Source organism: Nothoprocta perdicaria, unplaced genomic scaffold (assembly GCF_003342845.1).
Source record: "Nothoprocta perdicaria isolate Ctin4 unplaced genomic scaffold, notPer1 scaffold_120, whole genome shotgun sequence".
NCBI classification, from domain to species: Eukaryota; Metazoa; Chordata; class Aves; order Tinamiformes; family Tinamidae; genus Nothoprocta; species Nothoprocta perdicaria.
In genome coordinates this window covers 1831692-1844008 of record NW_020454317.1, presented here as the reverse complement: position 1 = coordinate 1844008, position 12317 = coordinate 1831692, and the positions used below count along the sequence as shown (strand labels likewise).

The window sequence follows — 12317 nt, the reverse complement described above, 5'->3', positions numbered from 1 at the left end:
TACCTACCCTGTTCACTAGTGGACCACATTTTCGCTGACCTTCCTTTTGTTGTTAATACATTTGAAGAAGTTCTTCTTGTCACTTTTAACATTCCTTGCCAGATTTAATTCCAAATGTGCCTTAGCTTTCCTTGTAGCATCCCTGCATTCCCTGACAACGTTCCTGTATTTCTCCCGAGGGACTTGTCCTTTCTTCCACATTCTGTATACTGCCTTCTTCTGTTGGAGTTTTGCCACGAGTTCCATGCTCATCCACGCAGGTCTCCTGCCCCCTCTGCCTGACTTCTTACGCACAGAGATGCACTGCTGCTGGGCATGGAGGAAATGCCGCTTGAAAACTAACCAGCTCTCCTGGGCCCCTCCTCTTTCTAGAGCCCTATCCCATGAGATCTTTCCAAGCAGGTCTCTGAAGAGGCTAAAGTTGGCCCTCTTGAAGTCCAAGGTGGCAAGGCTACTTAATGCCCTGCCTTCTCCTCATTGGATCCTGAACTCCACCAACTTGTGATCACTGCAGCCAAGGCTGCCCTCCACCTTCACATCTCCAACAAGGCCATCTCTGTTTGTATCCTGAGTATATTAAAAAAAAAAAAGGCACTTATGTGTTATATTAAATATGGTTGACAAATTCTAATACTAAGATCAATAAGTTTCTTGCTAAAGGTAATTGAACAGAGTAATATTATCTCAGCATGTTGAAGAGATAAGCATAAGGGACAGAGGGCTAATCATGTTGAAATACCATACTGCTGAAAAGTTTGAATGACAGCCTCAATGATTTCTTTTAAAATATATGGAAGCCAGAAGTCCAGTTCTGCCTTCTAATATCAAAAGGTGTATCCTGCATCTGGCTTCCAATACTCAGTGACCATTTTCAGTAACCATTTTCTATGATTTGAAATGAAATGCATTGTTTGCTTTAATTAAGTTTCGAAACATGCATTTGGATATTGAAAAGGATTTTTGATTTAATGAAATCATCTTCTCTCATTAGCTGAAATAGAGACTCACAAAAGATTAAAGAGCTTGGATAAGAAGGAGCAGAACTTTGCCTTTGAGCAGTATGTTTTTTCCAGTAGTATTCATACAGAAGCACTATCTGGGAATATGAGAAAAATATGCAAGAGCAAACTTATCAGTCTAAAAGTCAGTGAATCAGAAAGGATTAAGAAGGCAATTGAGAATTGTATGATGAGCTGCTAGCATTACAAAAAAAGTTACTTTTTACGTATCTTGGTCATGGCAAAATGTCAGCACTGGAGATCAGTTCATTCCTGCTGTAAGCTCAGTACTAACACACTTGTTAAATAATGTAGCAACATTTGTAAGAGACATCAAACTATAAAAATCAGCTTTAACAAGACTTGTAAGAAACTTATGAAATACTGAAAAAAAAGTGAACTATAATGATATTTGATGTCAATAAATACAAAGCAATGACCACTGAGAGAAGACTGCATGGATTACTGCATTTCCCTTGAGCCTCCAGTGAAGTTCCGGTGAATAAAGAAGGGCTGAAGATGCCATATGATGCCATATTGGAAATGAGTGACTCTCCCACATGCAAAATATCATATATGTTCTTGGAATGTCATCTCCAAACAGATAATAAGATATTTGGGGCAAGGAAATACTTCATGAAAAACTGAGACACTCATTGCTCAAGGTGGGAGGCAGGGAAAGCTTCTTGACTCACATGTGTGTGTCATCCATTTCTTTTATGCTTTGATCATGGCCTTCTTATACATTTGTTATATAATACACATAGCCAACAGCAAGAAATACTGTTTCACACAACATTCTGTTATTCTGTAGAAATCATTGCCACAGGCTGGAGTTTAACCACAACTCAAATAGAATAATCAAAAGTATATCTGAAAGGGTGTACAAAGAATTTTAGAAAGGCTGGCAAAACTACCTATTTAAAGAATAAATCAAGAATCACATACCAGGAGATTTCTCTTTCAAAGCTTTTCTATCTTCCTGGTGCTTTCTCAAATCAGATAAAAGTATATTGGCAATGGAAAATTGTAAACACTATAGTCATGAGTCTTGAAGTCAGGAGGGTTCTGGCTACTTTTTGTACTAATATCGCTATGGCATATTAACAAAATGCAAATGAAAATCTGACAATAGCCCAAAATTATATTTTAAAATGAAATACAAATTATACTATCAATTGTAACTATTACTTTAAATACTAACTTTGAATATGGTTCTGAAGGGGTTTTATTAGGCTTGGACGACCAAAATAACTCTAGCTGTCCATAAGATGCATTTTTTATGAAGGCAGACTCCTATAGATCCCAAACATTCAATTTTTAAAATGTTTTTAAGAATTTTGATTTTTTATTTTTATTGTAACATCACTCTCTGTGAAAGAGAACACCGCTGTTTGCCTCTTTCTAAACCTGACCTCTTACTTAATAAAGTGAGAACTATTTCTTACAATAAAACAGTTGCTTTTTATTATAAGCAATCTGATTGCAATCCATATTCTGGGTTTCATTTATGGGAAATATCACGACTTCAGTGGACTCTTCCCAACAAATGTGCCAGTAGCTGCAGAACAGTGTATCTTTGCACACATTCCTCCTGAGCAGTCTGTTCAGAAATACTTCTATACACATTTATATACAACTTTGTCTTCTCTTAAGCTCCACATCTGGACTTCACAGCTTTGCACTGTGTCTACTTTTCATTTTCATCATGTGTTTTATGTGTATACAAGTGGCAGAATCTTGTATCACTAGGCAACTACCAAAGGAGCTTCACAGAAAAAAACAACAACCAAACACAAACAGAACAATTGCAAAGATTTATTTAGCATATTCTGTGCTTGGCACTTAGAAACACAGTTCCGTGCATAGGGCAAATCTTTATACACCTTTTTTCTTCATACATATTTTACATACCATTTTTCTTGCCCTCTTTTATATTCATAATATTGAATTCCCCACTAGGCATATAAATACATTTATCTACAACACCTCACAACAAATCTCAATAATATCTTTATTCTATTACCTGGTATTTGCATTTTCACACAACTTAAATGATAGCTTTCACCAAGCTACAATTGTTTTCTTATTTTTAAAGGATTTGAAGAAAGAAAAGAGAAAAAAAAACAGAAAAAAAAATGTCAAAAGGCAATGATCTATTTGATTAAACAGAGATCATGAGGCAGGCAGAAGCCTGGAGAATACTCCACCTCACTGTTACTGAAATGCTAATGGTTTTCTATTGCAAATCTTGCATGCAAGGTGAAGGGGGCTGGTTGTACCGATTACAGAGTAGAGCTTTCTTTTCTCATCACTCCTCCCCATGAGCTCAGTCTGGAGAGTTTCCTCCCATTGAGTGAAGTGGAACATGTTACACATAAAGACTGTAATTCTTTTTTTTTTTCTTTTTTTTTTTTTTTCGGTGCATCACTTTGGGAAATGTCAACAGGAGCTGAGCCCCTACCATGTGCATCTTCCTGAAGATCAGTCCTTGCTCACATCAAAGGCTCACTTGTGAGTTAAAATCTCTCTCTCTCTCTCTCTCTCTTTTTCTCTTTCTCTCTCTCTCGCTCTTTCTCTCTCCCATCTCTATTTGCAGGCTGGGAACTGATGAGATCAACTCTTGCAAAGAAAAGTTCAGTCAGGCAGAATCATAGTCAAAATACCAAAAGCTCTTTGGGAAGAAAAGCTCCAGCCCAGCAGTAACACTCTTTGGCTGCAGTGGAAGAAGGGGCAACTTCAGAAACGGGCTGAGTCACTCCAGTAGTGATGGATGGTCCAGGAAGAGGAAGACCTCTAAAGCTGTGGCCTCTCATGGATTTGCTTTGCAGGATGAGGTGTTCAGAGACTTCCTTTGACACCTGGAGCAGACAGTGCAGGGTCACAGCTCCTTCCACATCAAGAGCTCACAATAGCTGAGTGTTAATACATAAACTGTATATTCAGCTGCTTCACTCCAGCTTCTGTCAAAAGCTATGCCCTTCTCTCTGCAATGTCCAGAAAGAGCAGATGGTCTGTGCCAGATCTGGTGGTTCCAGATTATAAGCTACAGTGGCTCTTAGTCAAGGCTTTCCATGAGGTTTTGTGGTATATACTTAGACAACTTGTGTTTGTATTTATCATTACAATACTAGTTCCACTATAAGTTTAAAGGCAAAAAGGTACAGGGATGGGTAATGATCAAGGTCCAATGGCCTTCAATTCCAAGGAAATGCACCACTTGTTAGACCATGTGCACAGACATCTGTGAGGAAGAGCCTTGAACAGCACCATACTGTCTGTTGTCACAGGCATTGGCTGTCTGCTGGCTGCCGGATGGAGGGCTGATCATGTGCATCCCATGATCCATGCCTGTTGAAAGGTATTGCCTCTCTCCAAAGGCCCCACTGGAAGGAGAGGAACAGAGTAAAGTGCTTTGGGAGGTGGTCAGTTTCTCTGGACTTGCTGCCAGTCTTGGGGAAGCAGGGAAATTGTATCCATAGAGGTTGTAGGGATTGTGAAGGGAGAAGGCATTGTAGGAACTCTGCTGCATGTGGCCACCACCAAACATGTGTGAGGAAGAAGAGGTGGAGGCTGGATTGCCTGCTTGCATGACGTACTGAAACTGAGAGCTGGGGAATGATCCCAGCTGACCACTGTATGCCTCCATCTTGCTGTTGGTGGGCAGCGAGGAAGGAGTAGGCATTCCTGAGATCAAGGATGGAGTCCTCTGAGGCATGAAGGTCTCTGAGGGCTGAGAGGCAGAGGCGGTGCTGCTCTGCAGCCGGTTATACCCGCTGTCACTCAGCCCCGGGTAGCTCTGCAGTGCAGCCATGTTGCTCCTGGCACACGGAGGATAATCAGACAGGTTGAGGTTGCAAAGCTGGCTCTCCCGGCAGCCAACATTGAAAGTGTTAGGAGCCAAATGAAAGGCTGGAGGAGAGCAGGATGGAGAGAGAAGATGAGAGGAAGCAGAGGGCGATGGGGTCCCTGTGCTGGAGGTTGTTGGGGAGGTACCTGTACTGCCTCCTGGAAAATAAAATACATGGGATGATGTTCAGAACCCAAGAACACACATGCAAAGCAAGATGCTCTGTTAGAAAAATAATTCAGTTTAATTAAGAAATAAGGGCAGTAACATAGCCACCAGAAAACCCAGCCTCTCGTGGCAAGGGCCCACACTTTATTAGTAATATCCCTTAATCTCCCCTGACACTTTTTTTGTGAGGATTTTGTTTTTAAACTGAGATCTTTTACCCTTTAAATATAGGAGGGGGAGGCAAGCATGTCACAGAACCTTCCAAGACAGTAGAAAAAGTTGCAAGGAAACACAGTTCCTTGCAAATGTCAGTCAAGGGATCTGCAATTTCCAGGCATGTTTATCTAGTTCCTTTTTCTTTTTAAGTCTCATCTCTCTCCTGGTCTCCAGAAAGACCACCAATCAGCAGGCAGTATGGCTCTGCTACAAGCATACTTTATGATTAGCTCTAGGGGCTTGCATCAGGAAGTGGCTGAAAGCATGTTGGACTTCTGCACCATTCAACAGTTTTCTGGGACAGCTTATGGTGCAGCAGTATTGATTTAAGATAGAAGTATTGCTAAAAAGATTCAGCACAGTGTAGAGCTAGAGTCTATCTATCTATCTAGCCTATCTACAGGGTAGATAAAGTAGATGTGTCAGGATTTTCAAGCATGTGTTTTTACTTTGAAAGGTAATTGATGTGTTGTATTGCTGATGTTGTTAACAAAATATCGAAGTATATGCATTAATGGATTATTTATGCTACATATATAGCATAAATATATAGCATACAGGGAGCAATAGAACCAGAGAACAAAGGAAGACAACCAGCGAGGTAGCATTTTGGACAGGCTACCAGATGTTGGAAAATGCCAGGTAAGAAGCAAAGGAACTGGAAATAGTAGAAATGAAATAAAATCAAGGCAGAGGTTTTACATTAAGGGGCAAGAGGAAAGGGCAAAAGGAAAGAGCAGTTTTCTTACATGTTGCCATATGAAATAAATCCAGCAGGATTTTAAGATCAATCTATGTCCAATTCAAAATGGGGAGGAATGAAGGCAATATTGTGTGATGAAAAGAGAACGGGAGCTGCTAGTGACCGAGTTATGCATCCAGTAACTAGACATCAAAAATGAAATTAAGTGGTGCACTGGGGTGAAAAGGTAGTTTTGAGATAACCGTGTTTTTGAGATAACCAAGACCATGGGGTTTTTTTGTTTTTTTGTTTTTAATGGTTTGACACAAAAGAGAAAAACATCTTTGCATAAGCACAATGTAGAATGTCTGCAGTGACATCATGAAAATATTTGTTCTAGGGTTGCTGATAGTCAAAGTAGTTATTCCCATTACCAACCAAGAGGATGAATGTGTAACACCAACAATCCTCAGCCACTGATTCCTGTTATTCAGAAACATAAAAAAGAACTCCTGCCTCAAATATACATTAGAAATGAAAGGAAACATCAAGTTTCAAACAGTACCATGGACTGTCTATATTTCCTTATTGAGTATACTGCAATGCTCAGATCTGCTCCTATATTTTAACTTCATAGCTCAAAGACCTCATGTGAAGTTCTGATGCTTTATTGGCAATAAAAGACACACTTCCCTGGATTTTTAAAGTCTCTGGTGAATTCTGTTGTGGTAAATTAAGATGTTAATCCCCCTCCAACTCTTCACTCTGGCTGTCTTTTACAGGTTATCAAAACTGTAACAGGATCAGCAGAAGGGAACATGTGCCTCCACACAAATAGCTTGCTTTCTGAAAAATCTCTTTTAGTTGAAATGTTGAAAAAGGTGAGTTTCAACGCACATACTGAAGTAGAGACTTATTTTCCTCTGTTAGCCCTGCTCTAAAAAGGGCAGGAAGGACAGCTGGGTAATTTAGTTTATCATTGCTCATGTCAAAGACCAGAACTACAAAAATCTCCTAATGAAAAAATAAATACAACACTAAGTGTCATGTATTTAATCCATAGCATTGTAATCATGTACTTTATTCTTTACACCATGAATTTCATGAACAGATATTCATGACCTATTATGATATATTTACTGGCAGTGTCTGAGAAATAAGTAAATATACAAAAAAAAAAAACCCTAAAATAATTGTTGTGAGTATTTTATGACCTGTTTGAAATAATACTTTTAAAACATAGAAAAAAAAGTAGAATAAGTGATTGTCTGCAATGATTTCATTTCAGTCTGCCTCTATGTCTTAGTTAACCTAAGAAAACTGTGCAGGAGACAGGCATGCACTCTAGTTAGTGAGCTTTAGGCTTTGAACATCTGCTAAGGATTTTATGGTGGAGTCATACGCAGCTTTACCGAGGTCTTGGTTCCACAGAGCAAGAGGAGGTAGAGGCCTCAGATTAGGACTTGCAAGTGTTGCTTAACTGACTACTGGTGTTCCAAAATTGAAACCCTGAATTGCAGATTTCAGATTACCCCTCCACTCCCCAAAGAGGGGTAAAGTGATTCTGCTTTGAATTTTCTTTTCCTGCAAGCCAACCAAGAACAACCAAAGAACAACAAGAACAACACAAAAGAAAAAGACTTTTTCCCTTGACTTTTAAACAATCAAGGAGTCGAGAGATCTATATGCAGGAGGAAAAGCCAGATCTGAAAATTCCCTTTCAAAAATAGTTTGCCACAAATCTCAGTGATAAACACAGGACACAAAGCACTTTTACTGCAGGAGAGACTAAGTCGGGATAGTAAAGTTTCTGTCTATTTACAGAATAATCTTTACATCTTTAAGGAGAATGCTGATAATAAATAGTAAGGCCCACCAGTGTAAAATGTCTGTCTCAGTAGAGAGACATATGTAGAAAACAAATAGCTCTATTTGCTGAATTACATGTCTTATTTGTCTTTACTGGAAGCAGTAAGTATGGACCAGATGAAGCCTGGACTTTAGTCAAATTATAACTTGAACTAGAGCCATTATCAAGTTGACCAAATACCTTTAGGGAGAACAGAAAGCCTAGCAAGTATATCCACGACAAGCCACAGTCTCAGATATGCAACTTCAAATGTCACATTAATGGAAATGTAAACCAGTCTTACTAAACTGATCCACAAGGATCCATAAACTGATCAGTTAAGACCAGGATTAAGTCAATAGCAACCACATTTAGGGGAAAAAAAAAAAAAAAAGAATCTAGTTCTCCCTTCCTCCTTTTCTCTATACCTGCTGCTACTCCGGGAAATAATTGTTAATATCTACATCATTTACTGTTCGTGTCATAGTATCCTTCACCTCCACATGATTCCAAAGTGATTTGATTACCACTGTGTCCAGTCTTCAGAGAATCATTTCTGGCCCTGCACCCTGCAGGCATCAGTCCCACGCAGTTAGCAAATCACATGCTCATATACAATATGTTTATAATGTCAAACCTTCTGGATCTGAGCCCTGTCCTGCATGACAGACAAAAATGTGCCATCCCACAGTGCCCTAATGTTGTTCTGGCTTAGTCACTGGAGGCACTGTAGCAACCCTGAAATGAATTTGTTCTCTATCTGGGCATGCAGGTGATAATGGAGACAGGCCTTACTGAAGGGACAGGAGAATTTCCAGAGAGATGGAGTGGAGAATAGTCTAGTGGGAGAAAGGTCTAAACTGAATTGAGAAGTAAAAAAGCATTGATAAGAAGGGAAAGCAGGATAAAGAACTAAACCATAGTGGACCACAGAGAAAGCTCACCATGAGAGCAAGCTGTAAAAGCAAATCTTCTCTCCCTCCCCAGAATTGTCTTTTGTGAACATAGTCTAGAAAGTCTAGCTGCATTCCAATATTAAATACCTGATCATAAGGATTAGAGAAGAATCTACAGCTTGTCATTTGCATGCAAATAAGAACTCTCATTAAAATTTCATCTGAAATTGCTTATGACTGGTTCTCTTCCTATCACATAAGTCCTTCAAAACATCAGTTACAGTGTTGTCTTCTCATATGTTACAAATAGACTCTGTTTTTTGATTTTACCTAGACCAGGATTGTGTTGATTTTGGGATAAACTACAAACATATGCAGTCTCAAGGGTAGGATATGTCTTAAAATTGGGACCTGCAGCATTCTTGAAGCACTCAGAATGCCAGGGCATCTGTAAATTAAGGGACAGCTCTCCCATGCAGTGCCAGCCACATAGGAAACAGCTACCTTTGCAGTCTGATCGGAAAAAATATATGCCAAGCAGCCAGTGTAAGCCAAGAGAACTTTCAGGTGACAAGGCGATAGGAGAGAAAGAATATCAATGACAAGGGAATCTGAAGCAATTGCATATGAAAAAATTCCTTGGATATCTCTTAGGAATAACACCATACAAGTCAGTTGGCCCACAACTTATCCCAAACTCCTTTATCTGAGAAGTGCACATGAATCACACTTAGGAATTATCTGCAGTGTACTTTCCTTACTATGCTTTCAGCATCACTTGCTATCATCACCTGCAATACCTCCATACAAACCTCCCAGTCCTTGAAGACCTTGCTTAATGCAGAGGAGGAGTAAGCACAAGACGGGACTGCCCTTGGCACAAGAATGACTGAACATCAGGGTCATGCTCTGGACACTGATAGCATCTAGTCAGATAGCTGCACACAGGAGCATTAGTGTGGTGTAAAAAAAAAATCATTGCCCTTAACTGACTGAAAGTAAATATACACATTTCCAGACCATTGCAATAATGAGTAAATATGGTCAGTTTAGCACACCTCCCATGATGAGATCTTTGATCTGAAGCACAAGTAAAATGCTTTTATTTTAGTACCACATTGCAGTGAACTACACATGAACTATGTTACATGGGGATAACATCTCAGTCTCCTGTTCCATTTGATCTCCCTCCATTATCAGACAATATTGCAGCCTCCAGTTAATGGTATGGTTGGGCTCAAGCAGTGGTAATCTGGTATTGACCACCTCACTAAGGATGGATTTCACAGAAGGTCTTCAGAGCCTGTCCCTTGACATCCTAACAAGGCTGGAAGCCACAAGACGATTTATCTTAGGACTTCACGTTTTGATATGACATTTAGTGCAAAGTAATTGTTCATTCTTTGAGTGCAAATGCTTCTTAAACAGTTCAGCCTGCTTCAATCTACAAGCTAGTTTATCTTATCAGGACCACAGATACTGGTTCTGGATTAAACATGGCCAGTTTACAGCCTAGAGGCTATACGCAGCCCAGCAGAGCATTCTGTCTGTCCCAAAACATAGAATCATAGAATCCTCAGGCTGGATTTAGAGATCATCTAGTCCAACCCTCCTGCACACACCGGGTCGTCTAGGGCAGGTGGCACATGGCTGCATGCAAGCGGATTTTGAAGATCTACAGAGAAGGAGACTCCACACCCTCTCTGGGCAGCCTGTTCCGGTGGTCTGTCACACTCACTGTCAAGAATTTTTTCCTTAAGTTTCTGCAGAACCTTTGGTGCTTCAGTTTGTGGCTGTTTCCTCTAGTGCTGTCAGTGGCCACCACAGAAAAGAGGCTGGCTCCATCCTTCTCACTGCCTCCCTTGAGGTATTAATACACACTGATCAGGTCCCCCCTCAGCCTTCTCCAGGCTGAACAGGCCCAGCCCTCTCGGCCTTTCCTCATAGGGCAGATGTTCCAGGCCCCTGATGATCCTCGTAGTCCTGTGCTGGACTCTCTCCAGCAGCTCCACATCCCTCTTGTACTGGGGAGCCCAGAACTGGACACAGTCTCTGGATGTGGCCTCACCAGGGCTGTGTAGAGGGGCACAATCACCTCTCTTGACCTGCTGGAGATGCTCTTCTTAATGCACCCCAGGATCCCATTGACCTTCTTAGCAACAAGGGCACACTGCTGCCTCATGGTCAACTTGTCGTCCACTACGACGCCCTCTCCCCCTCTCCAGAAGGTCAGGCCCAGCTGTTTTCTCCTCATAGCCCAAAGGCCCAATGCTTGGAAATAATTAGTACAGACAAGAGAGTCATGATGATGATTCCTACTTGGAAAGAGACCAAATGTAGACATCTCTGTCTTGTAAAAGATATGTGTCTAAACACTTGAGAGTGAAAGGCGGGCTGTAGATGCTAGCAACTCATCTGGCTTGCAGCTCTCCTCCTGGTGCTTTGCTTGAGCTAATAAGACCTCTTGAGAAGCAGTTTATATTCACTTGGGCACAGAGCCATGCTAATGTAGCTCTCCAACTTTCCTAGTGGAACTGGCCAGGAGCTGGCATGTGTCTGGCCAGCATGGAGCACAGACAGAGGAGCCTGTCCAGGCAGACACTCCTCAAAGGTCTAATTTTTGTGAAGGCTCTGCAAACATGTCTACATATGAAAAGAGAATTTCCAAAACATGAAAGAAACCAACTCTTTACAATTATTGACGACGTTCTACCTTTTGACATAGCAATAAATAAATGTGACAACATTTGAATGATAAAACATAATTCCCTTTCATTCATGCACCCTAAAATGCACCCTAAATATGCCTTAAAACATTCATTTCCTGCCTTTCAAGTTCCTGTGCCTTTGGTCATAGGAAAAAAAAAAAAAAAAAAAAAAGGAAAAGGTTTATTGTCCAAAGGTAGATATCAGAGGTAGATATGAGGGAGAGATTATGCAGACTGCCGGCTAGTCTGACAGACTGATAGGTGCCACTAGGGTCATCTGATCTCTTGTATTTTTATATTCAGGGCAAGCAAAAACCTGAATTCATTCCTGCTTAAGACAGTACATGCCTAAGTCCCTCTGGATGCCTGCTTGCATCTTCAAGTTTCTAAATTTCTTTCACAATATAGCCTTCTACAGTCTTCTAAAGATAGCATTCAGAAGTTACTGAACATAAGCTTCAGCTGCCCTGTTGACCGTTTAATGAAAAAATCTGTTAAACTCCAACAGAAACTCTCAATCAGTGCTTTAAAGCAAATTCTTTCTTGTTGTGAGTGTGCCAATGCACCACTTAATCAGGTGTTACTCCTGCTCCCATATTTCATTACAACTTTAGTTCTGCAAGTATAACTGACAGCCTTAGATCTCTCCTCCAACACTTAGTTTTCAAGGACTCAAGTTCAAAACTCTCAGAAGGACAATAAGTTGTATCATATCCTTCTTATGCCATCACTAGCATTTCTGAGACTTCTTCTACACCTTGAAAAATCTATCAGCTTTGATACCTCTTCCTACATGTCTTTGTGAGGAAAGGCAGGGCCACCTGGTCTTCCAGTGTGAAAGAAACATGCAATGTTAAGAAAACAAAACGAAGAAGAGAGAGAGAAAGAGAGAAAGAGAGAAAGAGAGAGAGAGAGAGAGAGAGAGAGAGAGAGAGAAAGAAAGAAAGAAA

The 12317-nt window shown here is 40.5% G+C and overlaps 1 protein-coding gene across 1 annotated transcript in view; it reads right to left on the bottom strand.

Annotated features, from left to right (window-relative positions):
* Positions 1-4221: 4221 nt before the first annotated feature.
* The window catches only part of TBX15 (T-box 15), an 88031-nt gene continuing 79935 nt past the window's right edge, over positions 4222-12317 (bottom strand). The window contains exon 8 of the mRNA XM_026054333.1: positions 4222-5006. Coding sequence (XP_025910118.1) covers positions 4222-5006 — 785 coding nt within the window. The remainder of the gene's footprint in view (positions 5007-12317) is intronic.